Source organism: Malus sylvestris, chromosome 5 (assembly GCF_916048215.2).
Source record: "Malus sylvestris chromosome 5, drMalSylv7.2, whole genome shotgun sequence".
Classification (NCBI taxonomy): domain Eukaryota; kingdom Viridiplantae; phylum Streptophyta; class Magnoliopsida; order Rosales; family Rosaceae; genus Malus; species Malus sylvestris.
The window spans coordinates 6968128-6993893 of NC_062264.1; the positions used below are offsets into that span (position 1 = coordinate 6968128).

The 25766-nt window shown below is 42.1% G+C and overlaps 1 protein-coding gene and 1 long non-coding RNA gene across 2 annotated transcripts; both read left to right on the forward strand.

Annotated features, from left to right (window-relative positions):
- The first annotated feature begins 4539 nt into the window (after positions 1–4539).
- Positions 4540–7533, forward strand: LOC126621848 (G-type lectin S-receptor-like serine/threonine-protein kinase At1g34300). The gene has a single exon (XM_050290458.1). It carries the CDS (start codon positions 4817–4819, stop codon positions 7352–7354), a length of 2538 nt encoding a protein of 845 aa, XP_050146415.1. The 5' UTR covers positions 4540–4816; the 3' UTR covers positions 7355–7533.
- An 11783-nt stretch (positions 7534–19316) lies between these two features.
- LOC126621853 (uncharacterized) lies at positions 19317–20541 on the forward strand. The gene is made up of 3 exons (XR_007623206.1): positions 19317–19734; positions 19818–19915; positions 20091–20541. It is a non-coding gene; the product is annotated as an uncharacterized LOC126621853 (long non-coding RNA).
- Positions 20542–25766: the final 5225 nt, after the last annotated feature.

Consider the following 25766-nt stretch of genomic DNA (forward strand, 5'->3'; position numbering starts at 1 on the left):
GGTTTCCTCACGTTGAGTGGAGGCTACCTCGTGGTGGTCCTTGCCGTGGTGAGCCTCGAGAAGCGACAACGTGAAGCCACGTCGCGATCTCCATTGGTTGGTCCATGTCCGTCAACGTAGGGGGTTCCGTTGATTGTAGTTTCTGAATTTCCTGCCATCGTAGTAGTGAAAGCGAGTCTTCTTCAAGTCTTCAGATCATAGCTCTTAATGAAAGCACCAATTTGTGGATGTAAATTTTCGCTGTCTCTTCCTTTATAGAAAATGCACCTACAAAATAATAACACATACGATTAAGGCCAAAAGCCTCACACATCCATGATGAATGAGGAGGGCATTGGCCGAAGAATCTCTGATGCCAAAGTTAGAATTCTTGAAAGAAAGTGTTTGAGTGTTTGTGGGTAGCAAAAAGCCTCCTGAATTTTGGAGATAAGGGTGTATTTATAGGAGAGATGGAGGAGATGGGTCGGCCCTTTAGGGTTTAGGAGTGGTCGACCCTAGGCTTATGTTTAAGTGAGAATATTCCAAGATATTTGTGTAAATACATATCTTGGAGTAATTTGGTAAATATCCTAAATAAATGAAATTAGGATCACTTACTTGAAAGAGGTCTTTTCTGATTAGGAATGTATTTATAGGGGTGATTCGATATAGGATCTCAAACCGAAAATGGGATTTGAATCCCAAGCCGAAAATTTTCGGGATGGAAATTTCAAGACCAATTCCAACCCGAAATTTTGGTATTCCCAATTTTCTGGATTCTCAAAATTTTGGGATGCATCGGGATTGGATTTTGGGTTTTTGGGTTGAAATTTGAGATTTTTTGGATTGTGGGCTAAAAGTTGGTCTTTTGACTTAAAATTTTGTTCCCCAATTTCATATCAATTGAATTTGGATTTTTTACCTCATATGAATTTGAAATTTCCTCCTAGTTGAAATACCAATTCATTCATACCAAGTCAAATTGATGTTGCAAAGTTCCAAACTACTTAATTTCATACTTCTATTTCTAGTATAGTCTATTATTAAACTACTTAAATTCAACATTCAACATGCATGCAATCAAAATAAATATTTATTTTTTCGGTTCAGTTTGGGATTCTCAAAGCATTGAATATGTAATCCTAATTCCCATACTGAAATGTTCGGGATCCGTTCGATATGGATCCCGAAAATTTTGGTATTATCGGTTTGGGATTTTTTTTTGGTATGGGATCATGATTTTTTTTGTTTGGTTTGGGATTTTCAAAAAAAAAAATTCCAACCCTATGTATTTATGATAAGAATAAGGAATTATCCTATCATAAATACTTTTGACTTTCCTACGGCTAGGGATGCCTTGAGCAGTCATTGATCTTTGCTTACTATACCTCAGCTGCATGTGATGAATGAGACTACTCTCTACTCATTTAATGGGGCAATCTTGTCTTTCTTGGAGAATAATCCACGTGTCTGCTCCATAATTTTTGAGATTATTTTCTGCTCCACATAAGTTTCTTAATAAATTTGTAGGCTACAAGTAAAATATATATAGGACATTAGTTAGGGAAATCTTTAAGGGAAGGGATTCCCATTTTTATATAAAAATAGGGATTAGTTGTGGGGTCCACACTACATCAAACTTTAACGATCTGAACTGTCTATTTTTCAAGTTGCACCTCATGCATCATCCTTTCAAAATATTAGCCCAATCGGAAATGTTTAAGACATCTAATTAGGTTCAAAGAAATTAACGAATATTTTGTTATATAAGAAACAATGAAATTTTATCTTGATAATTAAATAGGCAAATTGTTTCAGATTGAATTGAATTTTTGCAAAAATGATCTATGAATAGAGACTTACAAAATAAATAGTTTAAATCGTTGAACTTCAATAATTTCAGATTGAATTGAATTTTTACAAAGATAATCTATTATTTATTCAAATCCAAATGATACCCGCCGAAATTGAACAGGTTAACTTTGAAGAGGATTGATTGGTCAACTGGACCCCAAAAATAACGAAAAACGACAAAGAAAAAAAAAGAACCAAGTCCGAGAAAACAGAGATGCGGCGTCTGTCAGAAGTTGGAATCTTGTCAGGTCACAGGTTCCCTCCCCCTTGGCCTTTGAATATGCCTTAACGCCGTTAACGCATATTAAACGCTGGACCTTTTACTATCAAACGGTCAAACCCACACTTTCAATTCTTGAGAAAGTACTTTCCCTAAATAAAAAAGAATTAATGGCTGGAAAACACAGCAACCAAAAGCTAAGGAATTTAAATTATTTAATAATGATTTGGTATTTATTTTGAAAATTGTTATTACTGATTAAAAAATCTCATCAGCCACAATTCTCAATGTTTTATTTTTTTTATAAATATAAGTTTAGAATGCAGAATATAAATTCGAAGAAGCGTTAATGTATCGTTAATAATCAAAATTTAATATTTAATTTCATAAATATCACTTTTTAATACAAACTTTCAAATATATTAGAAAACTCATGTAAATAGACCTAAATACCCTCAAAATTCAAAATCCATTTACATATAAAAGCCAAAACACTTGAATAGGTCTCTTGTACATCGTTATTCAAAGTGTGAAGTTGCGAGGAGAGTTGGTAGTATCAAACTTGTGCAGATCAGTTTCAGATTAGTTTATCATTGAACATGGGAGGTCAGTAAAATTATGGTGGGAGTTGTAGAAAGCAACTCAACCGCTCTAGCAGGGAAGAATTATTGTACAAAGTTAAATCAATAATATATATTACTAACTCCAACTATTAAAATTAAAACAAAATTCAAGTTTGTGTTGAAATTTAATTGGGTTTGTTCGATAATTAATAGCTCAAACAAATAAAATTTGATAAAATGAATTGAGGATATCCATTGATACAACATGCTTGCTTTTTTCATTCATTCTTGTGGTCATCTATACTTAATGCTTTATCTATTAAATAACAAATGAAATTTAGACCACTCATGGCTCAGATCCTTATCCAGGATTGCTAATAGAGGAGATGAGCTTTGCAATGAAGAGATTCATCCTTGTCATTTTTAATCAAGTATATAGTAGCTTCTGTAGAAACTTTAATTACATCTTCATCTTCAAGGTTGAACAGTTGAAGGACTACTTTTTGTGTTTAATCAGTAGTGTAAAGACACATTGTTTTGAAATTACAAAACAACGATAAAATGGAGATATTACAGCTTTTGATAATATAATTTTGAAGGAAGATATTAGATGCTAGTCTCAAAAGGGTATGTTCCACAACTTATAAGAACTTTTCTTATCCTTATGTTTATTTGGTATTTTCTATTATTTTTGAAATATTTTATAAAAAGTGACATTTATGAAATTTGGTGTTAAATTTTGACTATTAGTGATAAAAACTCATAATTAAAGTTGGAGTTGCGTTTAAAAAATCACAAAACAGTACTAGTGATTTTCAATATTTTTATCTTTTTTTTATGTAGAAAAAAAATCATCAAAGAAAAAAACCACAAATACAACCATTTCCACTATAAGCAAATATAAGCGCAGAAAAAGTAGAGTTTGAGATACAATACTCCCAAATATGACTACTAGAAATAGTGAGACTTTGACGAGTTAACGCATCAGCCACAAAATTAGTATGGCTAAAGATGTGATTCCACTTGATATTAATGAATTTGGAAGCAAAGTTTGGTAATATTTATTATACGTAATATGGTCGGTCATTCCCATTTGCTTTACGTAATCTTCGAGAAAAATAATGAACTTCCAATAAATAAAGAACAATACTTGGCTACTCAAAGATGAGTAGAAATTCCTACTCAAAACTCTTAGTATTTTAATCATAGAGCTTTGTGCTTATGATCAGAACTGGTCATACTATAAATCACATTGTAAAGATCATCTCTGCAAAAAAATAAATTAAAACTAAGGTCGTTTAGTCAATCTATTGTAGCAAAATGCATATACAATTTGTAATACTTTTACCAATTTTGTTAATTTGTTTTTAAACTATTTGATGACTAAACGACCTTAGGTTTAATTGATTTTTTGCAAAGGCGATCTTTATAGGGTGATTTATAATATGAACAATTATGATTATAAACACAAAGTTGTATAAATTGACAACGAACAATTTTAAGAAATTTTGAGTAGGAGTTCCTACTCATCTTTAAGTAGCCAAGTATTGTTCATAAATAAATCAATGCTTTACAGATTGATGAGAGATAATATTAACAAAACTGAATCATTTTGCTCAATAAAAATATTTGAAAATCGAAATACCTAATTTGAGTTTTCCTCATATTTTTACATTAGTTTTTTTAGTATATCGATATTTTTATACTAAAGGGAGAGACAGTTCGGGTAAACCAAACAATGGGCACAGCCTGATTTGATATCGAATTCGTCATCCACGAGATTCAAACCTAAAATCTCTTACTTTTAAGTGAAGATGAATACTACTTGACCGTATTATTGAGTGGCATATTTTTATATTAGTTAACGGCGTTTACATTTTGCTATGCGTATAGAAAGAATAAGCGGGTGCAGCAGATTTTTAAGTTCGCATGAGTCAAAACAGCGTCCTTCCCCCAGATTTGTTAGTCAGAGTCTTTCTTTCCATCCTCAACTCAGTCCGTCTTCCCCCCGGACAAATTTGAAGTTCTCCCTTTCATTAATCAAGCATCCTTTGTTCCAAAAAAAAAAAAAAAAAACTCGCTCCCTCCTCCCTCCCTCCTTCCGCCTCCTCCTCCTCCTCCTCCTCCTTAAAAACACCCAACTTTCTCCTCTGCCCACCCGCCAATGAACTGATGCCCAGAAGCCAAGACTCACCCAAAAATGGCGCTCCAAACCCATATCAGTCTTTCACACCTTCTCTTGATTGCCTCTCTCCTCTCCGCCGCCGTTTCCGCCGCCACCACAATCTCACCAGGCTCCTCTCTCTCCGCCGCCAACCCAACCACCACCTGGTCCTCCCCAAATGACACCTTCTCCCTCGGCTTCATCCCCTCCGACCCCCCCACTTCACCCCCTTCTTACATCGCCGCCATCTCCTACTCCGGCGGCGTACCCGTCTGGTCCGCCGGTGCAGGCAAAGCAGTTGATTCCGGTGGAACCCTCCAGTTCCTCCCATCCGGCACCCTTCGCCTCGTCAACGGCTCTGGCGCCACTCTCTGGGACTCCAACACCACCAGCCGCGGCGTCTCTTCGGCTGGGATTGACGATTCGGGCAACTTGGTACTTCGAAACGGCACCGTTACGGTCTGGTCCAGCTTCGACAACCCCACCGATTCGATCGTCCCTGGGCAGAACTTCACTGTGAGTAAGGTTTTGCGGTCTGGGTTGTACTCGTTTAAGCTTGTAAAAAACGGGAACCTTACACTTTTGTGGAATGATATTACTGTGTATTGGAATCAGGGATTGAATTCTTCTGTTAATACGAATTTGAGTTCGCCGACTCTAGGATTGCGGTCAATTGGTATTCTGTCAATTTCTGATCCACAATTGTCCACTGATGCTATTGTTGCTTATAGTAGTGATTATGCCGAAGTGGGTGATATTTTGCGGTTTTTGAAGTTGGGGAATGATGGGAATCTGAGGATTTATAGCTCTACTAGAGGTAGTGGGACCGTAACTGAGAGATGGGCAGCTGTTACTGATCAGTGTGAGGTTTTCGGGTATTGTGGGGACATGGGAGTTTGTACTTATAACGATACTGATCCGGTATGCGGATGTATGTCTCTTAATTTTGAGCTTGTTGATCCCAAGGATAGCAGGAAAGGGTGCAAGAGGAAGATGGAGATTAAGGATTGTCCTCAGAGTGTGATTATGTTGGACTTGGAACATACTCGGTTCTTGTCGTACCCTCCTGAGACAGACTCGCAGATTTTCTTTTTCTCTGCGGGAATATCGGCTTGCAGGTTGAATTGTCTTGGAAGTAGTGCTTGTGATGCTTCGACGTCTTTGTCTGATGGCACCGGGCTATGTTATTCCAAGACACCAGGTTTTCTGAGTGGGTATCACGGTCCAGCTATGTCCAGTAGTTCATATATCAAGGTATGTGGACCAGTGGTTCCAAATCCATCATCATCACTGGGGACTGCTGGCAACAAAAAAGATTGGAAGTTGCGTGCTTGGATAGTGGTTGTTGTTGTTATTGCCACCCTCTTTGGTTTGATGGCATTTGAAGGTGGTTTGTGGTGGTGGTTTTGCAGAAACAGTCGCAGCTTTGGTGGATTGTCTGCTCAATATGCGCTTCTTGAGTATGCTTCTGGTGCACCGGTTCAGTTCTTGTATAAGGAGCTCCAACGCTCAACGAAGGGATTCAAGGAGAAGCTTGGGGCAGGGGGATTTGGGACTGTTTATAAAGGCATTCTTGCTAATAGAACTGTTGTTGCAGTTAAGCAACTTGAGGGGATTGAGCAAGGGGAGAAACAGTTCAGGATGGAGGTTGCAACAATTAGTAGCACACACCATTTGAATCTGGTGAGGCTGATTGGTTTTTGCTCTGAGGGGCGCCATAGGCTTCTGGTATATGAGTTCATGAAAAATGGGTCCCTTGATAGTTTCCTTTTTGCAACAGAAGAGCAATCAGGAAAGTTGTTGAATTGGGAGTTTCGGTTCAACGTTGCCCTCGGCACTGCAAGGGGGATCACATACCTTCATGAGGAGTGCCGAGACTGCATTGTGCATTGTGATATAAAACCGGAGAACATTCTGTTAGATGAGAATTACAATGCCAAAGTGTCAGATTTTGGCCTCGCAAAGCTCGTTAATCCAAAGGACCATAGGTATCGAACCTTGACAAGTGTTAGAGGTACTAGAGGGTATTTGGCACCAGAATGGCTGGCAAATCTTCCAATAACTTCCAAATCTGATGTTTACAGTTACGGTATGGTTTTGCTAGAGATAGTGAGTGGGAGAAGGAATTTTGAAGTTTCTGAGGCGACAAATAGGAAGAAGTTGTCCTTATGGGCTTTTGAGGAATTTGAGAAGGGTAACATCAAGGGAATTGTCGATAGAAGGTTAGTCGACCCAGATGTTGATATGGATCAAGTGAAGAGAGCAATTCAGGTAACCTTCTGGTGCATACAGGAACAACCATCTCACAGGCCAATGATGGGAAAGGTTGTGCAGATGCTGGAAGGAATTACAGATATTGAAAACCCCCCAGACCCAAGGGCTGTCATCGAAGGGTCTGCCAGTGGAACCAGCATGACTGTGAGCAGTAATATCAGCCCTTTGTCCACTGCCGCAGGCTCAGCCCCAGCTCCCTCCTCATTTTCATCATTCCAAATTTCGGGAGTATCGCCTCTAACATCAGGGAGGAATACGGAGAAGGCAACTGCATCCCTTATACAGTCCGACCCAAATTGAATCTCATTTCCACACATATGTTTTCTTCTTGTATTCTAGTTCTATTTATCCAATTCAATACAGTGAAACTAGGAAGTCATTGTCTTACCCATGAATTAAGAAAATATTTTTTCGATGTTATCGTGTAAAAATTGTTTATAATGATATTGTATGATGCTTTCAAGTAGAGCTTGCTTTTAGACTCGGGTCAATTGTTTAATATCAGATCAAGTTCATTGAAGATTCATAGTCAAGTAGGCTTCATGCCTTATGCTTTAACAGATGCAGAGACTTTATAATTTACAACAACAACAACAAAGCCTTTTCCCAATAAGTGGGGTCGGCTATATGAATCCTAAAACGCCATTGCGCTCGGTTTTGTGTCATGTCCTCCGTTAGATCCGAGTACTTTAAGTCTTTTCTTAAGGTCTCTTCCAAAGTTTTCCTAGGTCTTCCTCTACCCCTTCGGCCCTGAACCTCTATCCCGTAGTCACATCTTTGAACCGGAGCGTCAGTAGGCATTCTTTGCACATGTCCAAACCCATTTTGTGTACGTGTTGATGCTTCACCGCCCAACATTCTGTGCCATACAGCATCGCCGGCCTTATTGCCGTCCTATAAAATTTTCCCTTGAGCTTTAGTGGCCTACGACGGTCACACAACACGCCGGATGCACTCTTCCACTTCATCCATCCAACTTGTATTATATGGTTGAGATCTCCATCTAATTCTCCGTTCTTTTGCAAGATAGATCCTAGGTAGCTAAAAGGTCGCTCTTTGGTATTTCTTGATCTCCGATCATCACCCCTAACTCATTTTGGCCTCCATTTGCACCGAACTTGCACTCCATATATTCTGTCTTTGATCGGCTTAGGTGAAGACCTTTAGATTCCAACACTTCTCTCCAAAGGTTAAGCTTCGCATTTACCCCTCCTGAGTTTCATCTATCAACACTATATCGTTTGCGAAAAGCATACACCAAGGAATATCATCTTGAATATGTCCTGTTAACTCATCCAGAGATCTCCATCTAATTCTCCGTTCTTTTGCAAGATAGATCCTAGGTAGCGAAAACGATCGCTCTTTGGTATTTCCTGATCTCCGATCCTTACCCCTAACTCATTTTGGCCTCCATTTGCACTGAACTTGCACTTCATATATTCTGTCTTTGATCGGCTTAGGCGAAGACCTTTAGATTCCAACACTTCTCTCCAAAGGTTAAGCTTCCCATTTACCCCTCCTGAGTTTCATCTATCAGCACTATATCGTTTGCGAAAAGCATACACCAAGGAATATCATCTTGAATATGTCATGTTAACTCATCCATTACCAACGCAAAAAGGTAAGGACTTAAGGATTGTTGATGCCCAAAATCAGTGAGGACTTTGGTACAACAGAAAGTATTAAGTTTGTGATCTTCGCTAGATTGCTCTGATCATTAGTGTGGATAAGTATGTAAATGGATAGAGACAGGAAAGCAAACACAAGATGTACGTGGTTCACCTAGATTGGCTACGTCCACTGAGTAGAGGAGTTCTCATTAATTGTGAAGGGTTTACACAAGTATATAGGTTCAAGCTCTCCTTTAGTGAGTACAAGTGAATGATTTAGTACAAATGACATAGGTTCAAGCTCTCGTCTTCACTTGCCTTATCTGTCTCATAGGTAGATGTGGCATTTTCTCTGGAAGTACTCTTCCTCCATCCAGGGGTGGTATCTTTAACTGGTGGAGATGCACAAGGTAATGTATCAATTTCACTTAAAGCTTACTTATAGTTTCAGGCTTGGTCAAGCGCGATACAAACCATGTAGTAGGAGTCCCCCAAATCGTCGAGCTAGGGGATCTGCTGAAAGAGGCGATAGACAAGGTAAGCAATCAGAGCTCCAAGCAATCAGTCCTAAATCAGAAGTTTGATTTCGAGTTCCAGCTGATTGTTCTCATTCTCCCTATCTTGCAGGTAGCATGAAGGATAAAGAGAAGAAAAGGAGAATAAATGATATGAGGTACTTTTGATTTTGAAGAAGTAACTTTCCACAGGCTTATTCTTGAACTGGGCTGGAGGATTTTCTGGTTTTTTCCAGAGTATAAGGCCGACTGAAGAATTTGAGGGTCAAAACAAGTCCATCAAATCTAGAGTACGTTCGACCCTGCTGATATGGGATACTTTTGCTGTTGACAAAGTAATGGATGTATCGGCACGTGTTCTGTTACGCTTGTCTCCACATGCTTCCTTGTATCCTTCTCACTTTCCCTATTTGTTCCTCAGGTAGATGTGGTATCTTCTCTAGAAGCATAAGATGTTGAAGATGAGTACTCGAGAGCAATGTCAAGTAAGTAATCAGGTAAGGGGTTCCAGGCAGTCAGTTCCTGACTAGAAGCTTGATTCCAAGTGCTGACTGATTGCTCTCTTTCTCCTTATCTTGCAGGTAAGAACAATGCCAAAGGAAAAGACAGGGAAAAAACATGATATGGGATACTTTTGCTTTTAACCCTGATGATATGAGATATTCTTGCTTTGGTGTAGCTTGTTTGCAGAGGGATTATCGGGGGGAAAGAAAGTTGAGTATTTCGAAAGGCTTCATTGGGAGTGCCCTCTCAGATATGAGGAAGGGTTGAGCATTTTTGCAGGTCTGCCTGTCCGTTGAGGATGGAGGTCGACATATATAAGAGTTTCCCTAACAACAAATAGTAATGTTATTCCTTTACCATGCTTGGTCATAGCACGGTAGTGGGAGCTGCCAGCTTCACGTGTGTCAGAGCACTTTGAAAAAGTGGTCTGTGGTATCTGAAAAGCTGATGTTGCGTGTAAAGATTACAGACAAGCTTTATCCAAGGAGATCTGGCTCTCGAAGTTGAGAAAGCGGTGCCTCTTCGGTTTTCGAACAAGCAATCCTATCGGGGATCTGGCTCTCGAGATTCGGAGAACGGTGCCTCTTCGATTTTTAAGAGAGCAATCCTGCTAGGAGTCTGGCTCTCGAGATTCGGAGAGCGGTGTCTCTTCGATTTTTGAGAAAGTAATCATGTTGGGAGTCTGGCTCTCAAGATTCAGAGGACGGTGCCTCTTCGATTTTAGAGCAAGCAATCTTGTTGGGATTGTTTTCTCGAATGTGAGTAAAGGATGGGCATGTTTGCTAGTCTACCTTGCCACGGAGCACAGAGGTTGACACATAGGGACTTTCCAATTATCCAGCAGTGGTGCTGTTCCTTTACCCTTGTGGGTAATAATATGGTAGCTAGACCTTAAAAATTTATGTGTCTAAACTTTGTTAGTGCTGTTTCTTTGCTATTCTTTTACCCTTATTGGTCATAGCGATGTAGTGGGAGCTGCAAGCTTCACGTGTCTAAACTTTGTCAGAGATCTTTAGCAAAGTTATCTGTGGTACCCATGAGCTGATGGTGCGTGTGGAAAGTGGATGATTGAACAGTAAGATTCACGTGCTTTCTACTTCACCAGAAATCTTCAACAGAATGCTCGTAATTTCAGCAAAGCTGAGTGTGCATGTGACAGGTGCTGATAAGGCTGAGAAAAGCAGGTGCCTCTTCGATTTCTGAGATCGGCCCTCGTGGTCTCTGAGCAACCTAGTTTTTGAGAAAGCAAGCGCCTCTTCGATTTCTGAGATCGGCCTTCGTGGTCTTTGAGTAGCCCAGCTTTTGAGAAAGCAAACGCCTCTTCGATTTCTGAGATCGGCCCTCGTGGTCTCTGAGCAGCCCAGCTTTTGAGAAAGCAAACGCCTCTTCGATTTCTGGGCAGGCACCTCTTCGATTTCTGAAGCTCCGTCGAGTGCAGATTTTTATAGAGGCTGGCATTAAGTTCCAAAACACACTTGAATCTTCACCAGTAGAAGCTCCCTTCTTGCACTTCTAAGATCTTGATTTGTCCGACCTTTTCTCTCTTCAACACCTTTGAAAATGTCTGGCCCCTCCGACCGTCGTTTTGACTTGAACCTTGTTGAAGAGGCAGCCACGCTTTCTCCAGAAAACATATGGCGCCCATTATTCTTATCCCTTATTGGTCCTCTTACCGTTGGGGATTCCGTGATGAAGAATGATATGACTGCTGCGATGGTGGCCATGAACCTTCTCACTCCCAAAGATAACAGACTACTTTCCAAACGGTCTGATGAGTTGGCTGTTAAGGATTCTCTGGCTCTAAGTGTTTAGTGTGCAGGTTATGTGTTTAATATGGCCCAACGCCTATTTGCTCGAACCCGCCAAGTTGAATCATTGGCGGCTGAAGTGATGAGTCTCAAACAGGAGATTAGAGGGCTCAAGCATGAGAATAAACAGTTGCACCGGCTCCCACATGACTATGCTACAAACATAAAGAGGAAGCTTGACCAGATGAAGGAATCTGATGGTCAGGTTTTACTTGATCATCAGCGGTTTGTGGGTTTGTTCCAAAGGCATTTATTGCCTTCGTCTTTTGGGGCTGTACCGCGTAATGAAGCTCCAAATGATCAACCTCCGATACCTCCTCCTTCTAGGGTTCTGTCCAGTACTGAGGCTCCGAATGATCCCCCTCCGGTGCCTTCTCTTTCTAGGGCTCTACTGGCTGCTGAGACTTCTCCTAAGCAACCTTTGTGAAGGCTCCTTCTTATTTGTTTATTTTGACTCATGTATATGTACATATTTGTAACTTATCGGAGATATCAATAAATAAGCTTTGCTTCATTTCAACGTATTATGTTAAATACACCAAAGCCTTCTTCACTGAGTGGGGTCGGCTATATGAATCTTAGAACGCCATTGTGCTCGGTCCTGTGTCATGTCCTCCGTTAGATCCAAATACTATAAGTCTTTTCTTAGAGTCTCTTCTAAAGTTTTCCTAGATCTTCCTCTACCCCTTCGGCCCTGAACCTCTGTCCCGTAGTCGCATCTTCTAACCGGAGCGTCAGTAGGCCTTCTTTGCACATGTCCAAACCACCGTAACCGATTTTCTCTCAATTTTCCTACAATTTCGGCTACTCCTACTTTACCTCGGATATCCTCATTCCTAATCTTATCCTTTCTCGTGTGCCCACACATCCAACGAAGTATCCTCATCTCCGCTACACCCATTTTGTGTACGTGTTGATGCTTTACCGCCCAACATTCTGTGCCATACAGCATCGCCGGCCTTATTGCCATCCTATAAAATTTTTCCTTAAGCTTCAGTGGCAGACGACGGTCACACAACACGCCAGATGCACTATTCCACTTCATCCATCCAGCTTGTATTCTATGGTTGAGATCTCCATCTAATTCTCCGTTCTTTTGCAAGATAGATCCTAAGTAGCGAAAACGATCGCTCTTTGGTATTTCCTGATCTCCGATCCTCACCCCTAACTCATTTTGGCCTCCATTTGCACTGAACTTGCACTTCATATATTCTGTCTTTAATCGGCTTAGGCGAAGACCTTTAGATTCCAACACTTTTCTCCAAAGGTTAAGCTTCGCATTTACCCCTTCCTGAGTTTCATCTATCAACACTATATCGTCTGCGAAAAGCATACACTAAGGAATATCATCTTGAATATGTCCTGTTAACTCATCCATTACCAACGCAAAAAGGTAAGGACTTAAGGATGAGCCTTGATGTAATCCTACAGTTATGGGGAAGCTTTCGGTTTGTCCTTCATGAGTTCTTACGGCAGTCTTTGCTCCTTCATACATATCCTTTATAGCTTGGATATATGCTACTCGTACTCCTTTCTTCTCTAAAATCCTCCAAAGAATGTCTCTTGGGACCCTATCATATGCTTTTTCCAAATCTATAAAGACCATGTGTAAATCCTTTTTCCCATCTCTATATCTTTCCATCAATCTTCGTAAGAGATAGATTGCCTCCATGGTTGAGCGCCCTGGCATGAACCCGAATTGGTTGTCTGAAACCCGTGTTTCTTGCCTCAATCTATGCTCAATGACTCTCTCTCAGAGCTTCATTGTATGACTCATTAGCTTAATACCCCTATAGTTCATGCAATTTTGTACGTCGCCTTTATTCTTGTAGATAGGCACCAAAGTGCTCTTTTGCCACTCATTTGGCATCTTCTTCGTTTTCAAAATCATGTTGAAAAGGTCAGTGAGCCATGCTATACCTGTCTCTCCCAAGACTTTCCACACTTCGATCGGTATATCGTCTGGGCCCACTGCTTTTCTATGCTTCATCTTCTTCAAAGCTACAACCACTTCTTCCTTCCTGATTCGACGATAAAATGAGTAGTTTCTACACTCTTCTGAGTTACTCAACTCCCCTAAAGAAGTACTCCTTTCATGTCCTTCATTAAAAAGATTATGAAATAACCTCTCCATCTGTCTTTGACCGCATTCTCTGTAGCAAAAACCTTTCCATCCTCATCCTTGATGCACATCACTTGGTTTAGGTCCCTTGTCTTCTTTTCCCTTGCTCTAGCTAGTTTATAGATATCCAACTCTCCTTCTTTGGTATCTAGTCGCTTATACATGTCGTCATAAGCCGCTAACTTAGCTTCTCTCATAGCTTTCTTCGCCTCTTGCTTGGCTCTTCTATACCTTTCACCATTTTCATCAGTCCTGTCCTTGTATAAGGGTTTACAACATTCCTTCTTAGCTTTCACCTTTGTTTGTACCTCCTCATTCCACCACCAAGATTCCTTTTGGTATGGAGCAGAGCCCTTGGACTCTCCTAATACCTCTTTTGCTACTTTTCGTATACAACTAGCCATGGAATCCCACATTTGGCTAGCTTCCCCCTCTCTATCCCACCCACACTGGGTGATTACTTTCTCTTTGAAAATGGCTTGTTTTTCTCCTTTTAGATTCCACCATCTAGTCCTTGGGCACTTCCAAGTCTTGTTCTTTTTTCTCACTCTTTTGATATGTACATCCATCACCAACAAGCGATGTTGATTAGCCAAGCTCTCTCCCGGTATAACTTTGCAATCCTTACAAGTTATACGATCCCCTTTCCTCATTAGAAGAAAATCTATTTGTGTTTTTGACGACCCACTCTTGTAGGTGATCACATGTTCTTCTCTCTTCTTAAAGAAGGTGTTGGCTAAGAAGAGATCATATGCCATTGCAAAATCCAAGATAGCTTCCCCATCCTCGTTTCTCTCCCCAAAACCATGGCCACCATGAAAACCTCCATAGTTGGCTGTCTCCCTGCCCACGTGTCCATTTAAATCTCCTCCTATAAATAACTTCTCCGTCTGGGCAATTCCTTGCACCAAGTCTCCAAGGTCTTCCCAAAATTTCTCCTTCGAACTCGTATCCAACCCTACTTGAGGTGCGTACGCACTAATCACTTTGATGAGTTCTTGTCCTATTACAATCTTGATTGCCATGATTCTATCTCCTACCCTCTTGACATCTACAACATCTTGTGTCAAGGTCTTATCCACGATGATGCCAACACCGTTTCTCGTTCTATTTGTACCCGAATACCAAAGTTTAAACCCTGAGTTTTCTAGATCCTTTGCCTTAAGACCAACCCACTTAGTTTCTTGTAGGCACATAATATTTATCCTTCTCCTCACCATAACTTCCAGTACTTCCATAGATTTTCCCGTTAAGGTTCCTATATTCCACGTTCCTAAACGCATTCTACTCTCTTGAACTCTACCCTTCTGTCCTAGCTTCTTCACCCTCCCCCGTCCAATAGGATCAAAGTACTTCTTTTGTGTGTCCTGTGTAAAGTTGATAGGAGCATATGCTCCCAAACAACTTTGAGTGGAGTCGTTCGAAAAGAAGTTTCTATGGCCCCCTTGCTCATTTAACACTGCATCCGAGTGCCGATGGAGATACAGCGACCCTTGCTCACTTATCACTGTGCTCGGGCCACACAGCGCGCCACTTACTGGTGACGCCCTAGCTTTAGCGCGATTTTGTTCTGGATTCATTTTCATAAGGATTCGACGTAATTGAGGAGTGCCGGCTGTCGACTACCTGACGCCCTCCCCCTCCTCCTTTACCCGGGCTTGGGACCGGCAATGTAAGATAAACTTACACAGGCGGAGTTAGAGACTTTATAATTTAGACGTTATATAATTGATGTATAGAAGGTTCCGCTTTGATTAATGTATTATTTTCTTTGCTAATCTGATACGGTTATAGATTCGATAAGCAGTTCAGTATTCTTATTTTCATAGGAGTGAGATGTTATTTGAATTAAAATTTTCTTTTTACAAGGTCCAGTATTTCTGGATTCATCATTCATATTGAATTGCTTTTTCTTCTAATTAACCCTTTACTTATATGAGCTCTGTTGATGCACAAAATCAGCGAAGACTTTGGTACAACAGAAAGTGTCAGGTTTTGTGACCTTCGCTTGTTTTCTTCGGTCACTAGTGAGGATAAGTACGTAAATGAATAGAGACAGAGAAGCAAACACAGGATGTACGTGGTTCACCCAGATTGGCTACGTCCACGGAGTAGAGGAGTTCTTATTAGTAGTGAAGGGCTTACACAAGTACAAAGGATCAAGCTCTCAATTTAGTGAGTTCTTGTGAATGATTTAACACAAATGGCATTAGGCAATATTGTGGGGGAATGACCCCTATTTATAGAAAAACTTGTAGCTTTGTCACATTGACATGTGTCATGTTATGATTGGTTCTTGATGTCGACACGTGCTGCGCTCTGATTGGCTTCTAATCTTGACACGTGTCGAGTAGTGATTGGTCTACTGGTCGGAGGGGAACTCTTCTGGGTCCTTGACAGTATAGCGTTGGCCGGTGCTCGGTAGTTTCGGGATTGGTCAAGTATGGTACAAACAGTGCTCCCCTAAGTTCCCGAGTGAAGGAAACTCCTCGGTTGGGGACTTGCAAGATCCAATCCCTTGAGTAATCACGAAACTTCTAAGTACCGAAGTGTGGTCTGATCTTCATCTGCCCTTCTCTGGAAGTACCTTTCCTCCATCCGGGAATGGTGTATTTAGCTGATGTTGACGCACAAGGTAATGTATCAATTTCACTTGAAGCTTAGTTGTAGTTTCGGGCTTAGTCAAGTGTGATACAAACCCTATAGTAGGAGTCCCCCAAGTCGCCGAGCTAGGAGATCTGCCGAAAGAGGTGACAGACAAGGTAAGCAGTCAAACTTCCAAGTAAGCAACCCAGGATCAGAGGTTTGACTTCGGCTTCCGGTTGATTGTTCTCCTTCTCCTTGTCTCTCATTCAACTGCCAGGATAAGGAGAAGCAAATGGATAAGAGATGATATGAGATACTTTTGCTTTTGAAGAAGTAACTTTCCACAGGCTTATTCTTGAACTGTACTGGAGGGTTTTCTGGTGCCCTTTAGAGTATAAGGCCGACTCAAAAATTTGAGGGTCAAAACAAGTCCATCAAATCTAGAGTACGTTCGACCTTGATGATATGGGATACTTTTGCTGTTGACGGAATAATGAATGTGGTATGGAAAGGTGTCGTGCTGTAGTGATCTGTTTCAGATCACCGTTGAACCTTCTGCTTCAATCTTTTGCATGGCAGAAGTGGTGTGCAACCTTTGCATTTAAATGGTCCTTCAAAACATTCCTTCATAGTGACTCATCCACGCTTGGCAGCTTCAGTGTAAAGAGCCAATATCTGATCAACTGTCATGAGGTATTTGCCGGTGGAATTCGTGACCTTGACAGCAGTTGAGGATGAGTACTCGAGAGCAATGCTAAGTAAGCAACCAGGCAAAGGCTCCAGGCAGTCAGTTCCAAATTGGAGGTTTGATTTCAGGTTCCGACTGACTGCTCTCTTTCTCCTTGTCCTGCAGGTGTGGACAAGGACAAAGACAAAGACAGGGAGAAAGCATGATATGGGATACTCTTGCTTTCGACCCTGATGATATGAGATACTCTTGTTCTTGGTGTGGCTTATTTGCTGAGGTATTATCGGGGGGAAATAAAGCTGAGTATTTCGAGAGGTTATGTTGAGGGTGCCTTTTCGAATGCGAGAAAGGGTTGAGCATTTTTGCAGGTTTGCCTGTCCGTTGAGGAGGGAGGTCAATGTATATAGGGATTTCCCAATAACAAGTAGTAATGCTATTCCTTTACCCTTCTTGGTCACAGCAATGTAGTGGGAGCTGCCAGCTTCACGTGTTTTAATTTTGTCAGAGCACTTTGAAAAAGTGGTATGTGGTATCTGGAAAGCTGATGTTACGTGTGAAGATTACAGACAAGCTTTATCTAAGGAAATCTGGCTCTCGAAGTTCTGAGAGTTGTGCCTCTTCGGTTTTCGAACAAGCAATCCCGTCGAGGATCTGACTCTCGAGATTCGGAAAGCGGTGCTACTCCGGTTTTTGAGAAAGTAATTATGTTGGGAGTCTTTTCTCGAATGTGAGTAAAGGTTGGACGTTCTTGCCAACCTGTCTTGCCGCAAAACACGGAGGTCGACACACATAGGGACTTTCCAGTTGTCAAGCAGTGGTGCTGTTCCTTTACCCTTATGGGTAATAGTAGGGTAGCTGGAACTTTGAAATTCTCGTGCCTAAACTTTGTCAGAGATCTTTGACAAAGTTATATGTGGTACCCGAGGAGTTGATGGTGCATATGGAGAGCGGTGATTGAACAGTAAGATTCACGTGCTTTCTACTTCACCAGAATCTTCGACAGATTGCCCGTAATTTCCGCAAAGCTGAGTGTGCATGTGACAGGTGCTGACGAGGCTGAAAAAGCAGGTGCTTCTTCGATTTCTGAGATCGGCCCTCGTGGTCTCTGAGCAGCCCAGCTTTTGAGAAAGCAAACGCCTCTTCGATTTCTGAAGCTCCGTCGAGTGCAGATTTTTATAGAGGCTGGCATTAAGTTCCACAGCACACTTGAATCTCTACCAGTAGAAGCTCATTTCTTGCACTTCTAAGATCTTGATTTGTCTGACCTCTTCATTCTTCAACACATTTGAAAATGTCTGGACCCTCCGACCGTCGTTTTGACTTGAACCTTGGAGAAGAGACAGCCACGCCTTCTCCAGACAACATATGGCGCCCATCCTTCATATCCCCTACTGGTCCTCTTACCGTTGGGGATTCTGTGATGAAGAATGATATGACCGCTGCAGTGGTGGCCAGGAACCTTCTCACTCCCAAAGATAACAGACTACTTTCCAAACGGTCTGATGAGTTGGCTGTTAAGGACTCTCTGGCTCTTAGTGTTCAGTGTGCAGGTTCTGTGTCTAATATGGCCCAACGCCTATTTGCTAGAACCCGCCAAGTTGAATCATTGGCTGCTGAAGTGATGAGTCTCAAACAGGAGATTAGAGGGCTCAAGCATGAGAATAAGCAGTTGCACCGGCTCGCCCATGACTATGCTACAAACATGAAGAGGAAGCTTGACCAGATGAAGGAATCTGATGGTAAGGTTTTACTTAATCATCAGCGGTTTGTGGGTTTGTTCCAAAGGCATTTATTGCCTTCGTCCTCTAGGGTTGTACCTGGTAATGAAGCTTCAAATGATGAACCTCCAATGCCTCCTCCTTCTGGGGTTTTGTCAAGTACTGAGGCTCCGGATAACCACCCTCCGGTGCTTTCTCTTTCTGGGGCTCTACCGACTGCTGAGACTTCCCCTAAGCAACCTTTGTGAAGGCTCCCTTTTGTTTGTTTATTTTGACTCATGTATATGTACATATTTGTGGCTTATCGAAAATATTAATAAATAAGTTTTGCTTCATTTCAACATATTGTGTTAAATACACCAAAGCCTTCTTCATAAAGTTCTTTGAATTTTTGCTTTTGTTGAAACCTGTATTGTTGAAGCTTTGTGAGTGAAGCATGTAGTTTGAGGTAGTGTTCCCTTAATTTCCCGAGTGAGGAAAACTTCTCGGTTGGAGACTTGAAAAATCCAAGTCACTGAGTGGTTGTGAGACTGCCGAGTATCAAGGTGCAGTAGCATATGGTAGGAGTCCCCCAAGTCTTCAGGCGAAGAGAGTTGCCGAATGAGGTGTCTCGCGTGTTACTAATTTGTCAAAGTAACGAATCCTTGTTTCGATGTCACACATTCGTATATGCTTTATCTAAAAATATTTCCAACTTTTGTGTGTTTGATGCTGCATGCTATTGACTAGACAAGATCAAGTGCAATTAGTAGCTTTTCTCTCTTTTTCATCTTTTCTTTGGTGGAATTGCTTTTCGTTTCCACTAATCAGCCTGAGTGGATGCAAGATAACACCTTTCTCTATAGCTCAGATTGCAAAGTCGTCTTCATGAAAGTTTTTCCTTATCTTGTGAACTACAACATATCCAAATTTGAGATCCATCGGAGTAGTACAACTTCAGAAATTCAAGTATGATGAGTAACTGTTCATCAATGTTCTGTTAATCCGTCAGACTTGTTGTGAGCTTCGAAACTCCATTTTCTCTTGTTCAGATCAACATACTTTCTTCATCGAAGTTGTTCCTTAACTTGTGAACTACAACATATCCAAATTTGAGGTCCCTCGGAGCAGTATAACTCCAGAAATCCAGGTATGATGAGTGACTGTTTATCATTTGTCTGTCAACCCGTCAGATTTGTTGTGAGCTTTGAAACTCTATGTTCTCTTGCTCAGATCAGCATGATTTCTTCATTGAAGTTGTTCCTCAGCTTGTGAACTACAACATATCCAAATTTGAGATCCCTCGGAGCAGTATAACTCCAGAAATCCAGGTATGATGAATGACTGGTTATTATTTTTCTGTCAACCCGTCAGATTTGTTGTGAGCTTCGAAACTCCATTTTCTCTTGTTCAGATCGGTATGCTTTCTGCATTGAAGTTGTTCCTCATCGACTCTTTCATAACATATCAAAAATTCAGGATGAACTAACGGTTAAATATTTCCAGATCTTCGAAACATCACAACAGCTTCGAAATCTGCAAGAAGCCGACTATCATGTTTGGAGCTTCAACACTGTAATTTCCGTCGCTCAAACAGAAATGGTTCCTTCTTGAAAGTTGTTCATATGCTCAAGAACTATAGGGTGTCTAAAATTCAGCTCCATTGGAGAAGAGCAGAGGTTGCAGAAATTTGATAGATGAAAGGAGGCGGAAGAGGGAGAGAGAGAAAAAGTCTCTTGGGTTGGATTTCTATTTTGGGGCAGATTCCAATTTTTGTAGCACCTTCATTATTGATGAATTGCTTGTACCTTTGTCCATTATGAAACTTGGGACTTTGGCTTGGTGTTGGATCTATTATAATATGTTTGGGAACAGATATAAATGAATAAAGAAGAAGGATAATTTTGGGCCCTTGTGGGTGTAAAACAAAAAAATGTTTATGTTTACCCAAGTGTTTTTGTACAAGTTCAAGGGCATCTTGGGTTTTGTGAACAAAATTTGTTTATTTGGAGCAAGGTTTTGTGTTGAAGCTTTGTAGGTGAAGCTTTCTAGGTGAAGCTTTGATGGTGAAGCTTTGTAGATGAAGATTTGTAGATGAAGCTTTCTAGGTGAAGCTTTGATGGTGAAACTTTGTAGATGAAGCTTTCTAGGTGAAGCTTTGATGGTGAAGCTTTGTAGATGAAGCTTTCTAGGTGAAGCTTTTTTAGGTGAAGCTTTGTAGGTGAAGCTTTTTTAAGTGAAGCTTTTCGGGTGAAGTTTTTTTTTTTTTGTGAAGCTTTGTGGGTGAAGCTTTTTAGGTGAAGCTTTGTGGGTGAAGCTTTGGAGGTGAAGCTTTTCGGGTGAAGTTTTTTGGATGAAGCTGTTTTTTTTTTTTTTTTTTTTTTTTTTTTTTTTTTGGCGCTTGACACGGTCTTCATTTGCTTGTTTTGTAGTGACTGTGGAAGACGGATTGCTTTCTGATTGAGAAGGGTTCCGGCATCGCTTGCTATGAATGTAAAAGAGTGAGGGCTGAGTTGGCTAAATTACCTCTTTATTGAATTCATTGCCAAATGGCCTTCATTACATAGGATGCCGAACGGCTATAGCTCAACACTTGTACATCGTGAGTCTATTTGTAGTAGTACTTCAAGTGATCAGCGTTCCATGGATGGCCAAGGGTCTTGCCATCGGAGCTTCTAAGTGTGTAAGAGCCAGGGCGACTGATGCCAATGACTTCATACGGTCCATCCCAGTTTGGACTAAGTGTGCCTTCACTCGGGACTCTGTCGCAGAGTAATCTTTTCTTTAAGACCCAGTCTCCTATTTTGAAAGAACGAGGCTTGACTCTAGAGTCATAATAGTTGGAGATGCGCTGCTTGTAGGCGACATTCCTCAAGTGAGCTTGGTTTCTGTGTTCCTCGACTAAATCCAAGTTGAGGGTGAGTTGTTTGTCATTTTCACTTTGAATGTAGTTCTGGACTCGGAATGTTGCTTGCTCGAGCTCAACAGGGACAACCGCCTCTGTGCCAAAGGCAAGTGAGAATGGAGTTTCTCCTGTTGAAGTCCGATATGAAGTGCGATATGACCAAAGAACTTGGGGTACAAATTCTGGCCAACAGCCTTTAGCTTTGTCCAAGCTGGTTTTCAAAGTGCGCTTGATTATTTTGTTGATGGCCTCAACTTGTCCATTAGACTGGGGATGAGCTGGAGAGGCAAAGCATAAGTTGATGTTGAACTTAGAGCAGAACAACCTGAACCTCTTGTTGTCAAACTGTCGCCCATTGTCAGTGACTATCGCATTGGGAATGCCGAATCTACAAAGGATGTTCTTCCACACGAAGTCTTCTATCTTTGCCTCAGTAATGGTTGCCAAGGGTTCTACTTCGGCCCACTTTGTGAAGTAGTCCACTGCAACGACTGCGTAACAGACTTTGCCCTTCCCTGCCGGCATTGGGCCGATCAAATCAAGTCCCCACTGGGAGAAGGGCCAAGGGCTGATCATAGGAGTAAGAGGCTCTGGAGGGGAATGAGGAATAGTCGCATATCGTTGACATTTGTCACATGAGCGGGATACTTTGATGGCATCCTGGTGGAGTGTTGGCCAGTAATATCCTTGGCGAAAAGTCTTGTGTGCTAGGGACCGAGATCCAGCATGATCTCCACAGACTCCCTCATGTATTTCCCGAAGGACGATTTCCGCCTCGGCAGGCGTAAGACACCTTAAGTATGGCAGGCTAAAACCTCGCTTATAGAGTTGATCATTGATGATCAGGTAGCGGGTAGACTTGTATCGAATTTGCTTAGCCTGGACTTTATCATTTGGGAGGGTGCCATGAGCAAGGAAATTATAGATCGGGGTGATCCAACTATCCCCCTGTTGTAAGTTGCATACTTCTGCGGCCATGGTGCTTGGTGTTGCCAACAGTTCGACATGAATTTTTCTTCCAATCTTGTCTTCCACAGCCGAGGCGAGGCGAGCCAGGGCGTCTGCATGACTGTTTGCCGCTCGAGGAACTTGGGTGATCTGGTAGTGGAAGTGCTTGAGCAAAAGTTGTGTTTGCGCAAGATATGCTGCCATGGAGCTGTCCTTAGCATCAAAGTTGTTGGTAACCTGGTTGACCACCAATTGGGAGTCACTGAAAATATCAATTTGTTTAACCCCGAGGTGTTTGGCCAAACGTAATCCTGCTAGAAGGGCTTCATACTCGGCCTCATTATTTGATGCCTTGAATTTGAAACGAAGAGCATACTCCATTGCTACTTTGTCGGGTGTAGTCAAGACTAGTCCCGCTCTACAGCCCTGTTGGTTGGATGAGCCATCAACATACAGACTCCATGCTGGGGTTGTTGGTTCTATCTTCTGAGCTTCCGGGGGTAATGAAGCCACTGCTTCAGGTGTAGAAGCAATGTCAACCGGATATGTGAAGTTGGCAATGAAGTCTGCCACTGCTTGGCCCTTCTCAGCTGGCTTTGGTTGGTAGGAGATGTCAAACTCACCCAACGCTATTGCCCATTTGATCATTCGCCCTGAAGTGTCAGGACTTTGGAGTATCTGTCGAAGAGGATAATTGGTAAGCACGATGATGGAGTGCGCTTGGAAGTAAGGGCGGAGTTTTCGAGCAGACATGACCAATGCCAGAGCCAATTTCTCAATGTTAGAGTACCGTGTCTCCGCATCTTGTAAGGCTTTGCTAGCGTAGTAGACAGGTCGCTCAATATTCCCATCCTTTCGAATGAGAACGGAACTTACGGCTGAAGCTGATACCGATAGGTAGATAATGAGAATGTCTCCTACCTCGGGCTTGGAGAGTAGAGGGGCTTTACTCATGTACTCCTTGAGGTTTTTGAATGCCTCGGCACATTCATCAGTCCATGTAATGTACTTCCTACTTCCCTTAAGTGCTTTAAAAAAAGGAGCACATTTGTCTGTGGCCTTAGAAATGAACCTGGTTAAGGCTGCCACCTTGCCAGTAAGGCTCTGGATGTCCTTTGAAGTTACCGGTTCCTTCATGTCGAGGATTGCTTTGATCTTCTCGGGATTAGCTTCAATGCCTCGTTAGCTAATCATGAAACCTAAGAATTTGCCAGAGCCTACGCCGAAGGCACATTTGTTGGGGTTTAACCTCATTCGATACCTCTTCAAAATAGTGAAAGTTTCAGATAGGTTGGTGATGTGTTGGTCAGCATGTTTGCTCTTGACTAACATATCATCAACGTAAACTTCCATGCTCTTCCCAATCTGCTCGGTGAACATTGAGTTGACTAGTCTCTGATAAGTCGCTCCTGCATTCTTTAGGCCGAAAGGCATGACTTTATAGCAGTATAGTCCTCTGTCGGTAGTGAAGGCTGTGTGTTCTTGATCCGAAGGGTTCATGAGGATTTGGTTGTATCCTGAGTAAGCATCCATGAAGCTCAGGAGTTCACACCCGGCCGTAGAGTCTATAAGTCTGTCAATAAGAGGAAGAGGGAAGCTATCTTTCGGACACCCTTTGTTTAGGTCGGTGTAGTCAACACACATTCTCCACAAGACCTTTTGAAGCAAAAGACTTTCTTTGGTCAGATTTTTCTTAACAAGGACCACATTTGCTACCCATGTCGGGTAATTGACTTCGCGGACAAAGCCTATGCCTTTGAGTTTTTCAACTTCTGCTTTCATTGCCTCGTATCGTTCAGCGTCATAAGATCTTCGCTTCTGTCTCACCGGCTTGATCTTGGGGTCAATACTCAAACGATGACAGATGACATCGGGAGAGATGCCTGGCATGTCCTCGTATGACCAGGCGAAGACTTCAGTGTTCTCTTTCAAAAAAGATATCAATGCTAACCGAAGGGGTGGTGACAATGTGGTGCCAATCTTCACCATGCGATCTGGATAATCTCTTGAGATAGGTACCTTCTCCAACTCTTCAGCAGGTTGGGCTTGCTGGGTGAAAGAGTCATCTCGAGGATCATCGGGTTGATTGTTGCTATCAGGAAGATCCAAGTTCGCTTCATCTAGGCTGGTCTTTGTGACTTGGTCATGTACAGACAGGGTTTCCTTGGGTCCGGGCAAGTGTTGTTGCTTAACTGAAGTGTTGTAACATGATCGTGCACTAAGCTGATCTCCTCTGATGTAGCCGTTGCCATGGGGGGTTGGAAATTTCATCAACAGCATATGCGTGGATACCATAGCCTTGAGATCATTGATGCCTGTGCGCCCAAAGATGACATTGTATGCCGTTGGGCAGTCAACCACTAGGAAGTTAGTGGTAATGGTAGCCGTGTAAGGGCCTGTACCAATAGTAAAGGGTAAATGTATGCTCCCTAAGGGTTGCACGATATCACCGGAGAAGCTTATCAGAGGAGAAATCGAGCGATCGAGCAAGTGTTCAGCTACACTGAGTGCCCTGAAAGCTTCGGCAAACATGATATTGACCGAAGCCCCTGTGTCTACGAGGATTCGTCGAACATCAAAGTTGGCTATGTGAGCCTCCACGATCAATGGGTCGTTATGAGGGTAGATGATGCCTCTTTCTTCCTCAGGGTAGAAACATATCGGATCCCAGTTAGGCTTTTGATACTTCCCTCCCCTGATGTCTTCCACGTGAAACACTTGGTGACCAGGCCTCAGAATTCGTTCACTGTTTTTCATGGCCCTATTGGAAGATTCAGATATGGGTGTGCCGCCGCTTATGGAATATATGACATTCACCTGGCGTTGGTTACGGTTATCCCTTTGAGGGTGAAGGAGGAATTGATCAATTTTTCCTTCTCGTGCCAAAGCTTCAATACGATCACGGAGGATGATACATTTCTCGCTATCATGGCCGTTATGCTCATGGTAGCAACAAAACATGCCCGCGTTATTCGGGGGCGTGTAATCTAGGTGCCTCGGCTTTGGCTTTGGTATCAGGTGAGCTATGCTGGGGTAAATGGCCGCGCATGTGGCATTCAAGGGCGTGTATGTCTCATACCTTGGGGTAGGGGGTATCTTGATGCGGGTTTGACCCACTGCATTGACTGCCTGGGGGCGAGCGTTATTGTGGCGATACCCTTGGTTATCGGGATAGTGTCCCTTACTCTTTTTACTGAAATGAGAGTGGTGAGGATGGAAATCCTTCCTCTTGCCTTGAAATTGATATGTCTGTTGATTCGGCGAAGCATTATGCAAGGCATGGGGAGGTGCCACTGCTGTTTGGAAAGTCGAGGTCTTCTCATTTAGGT

What these genes read in the sequence shown, in the direction of transcription:
- LOC126621848 (XM_050290458.1), top strand. Translation starts at nt 4,817, where the DNA reads ATGGCGCTCCAAACCCATATCAGTCTTTCACACCTTCTCTTGATTGCC.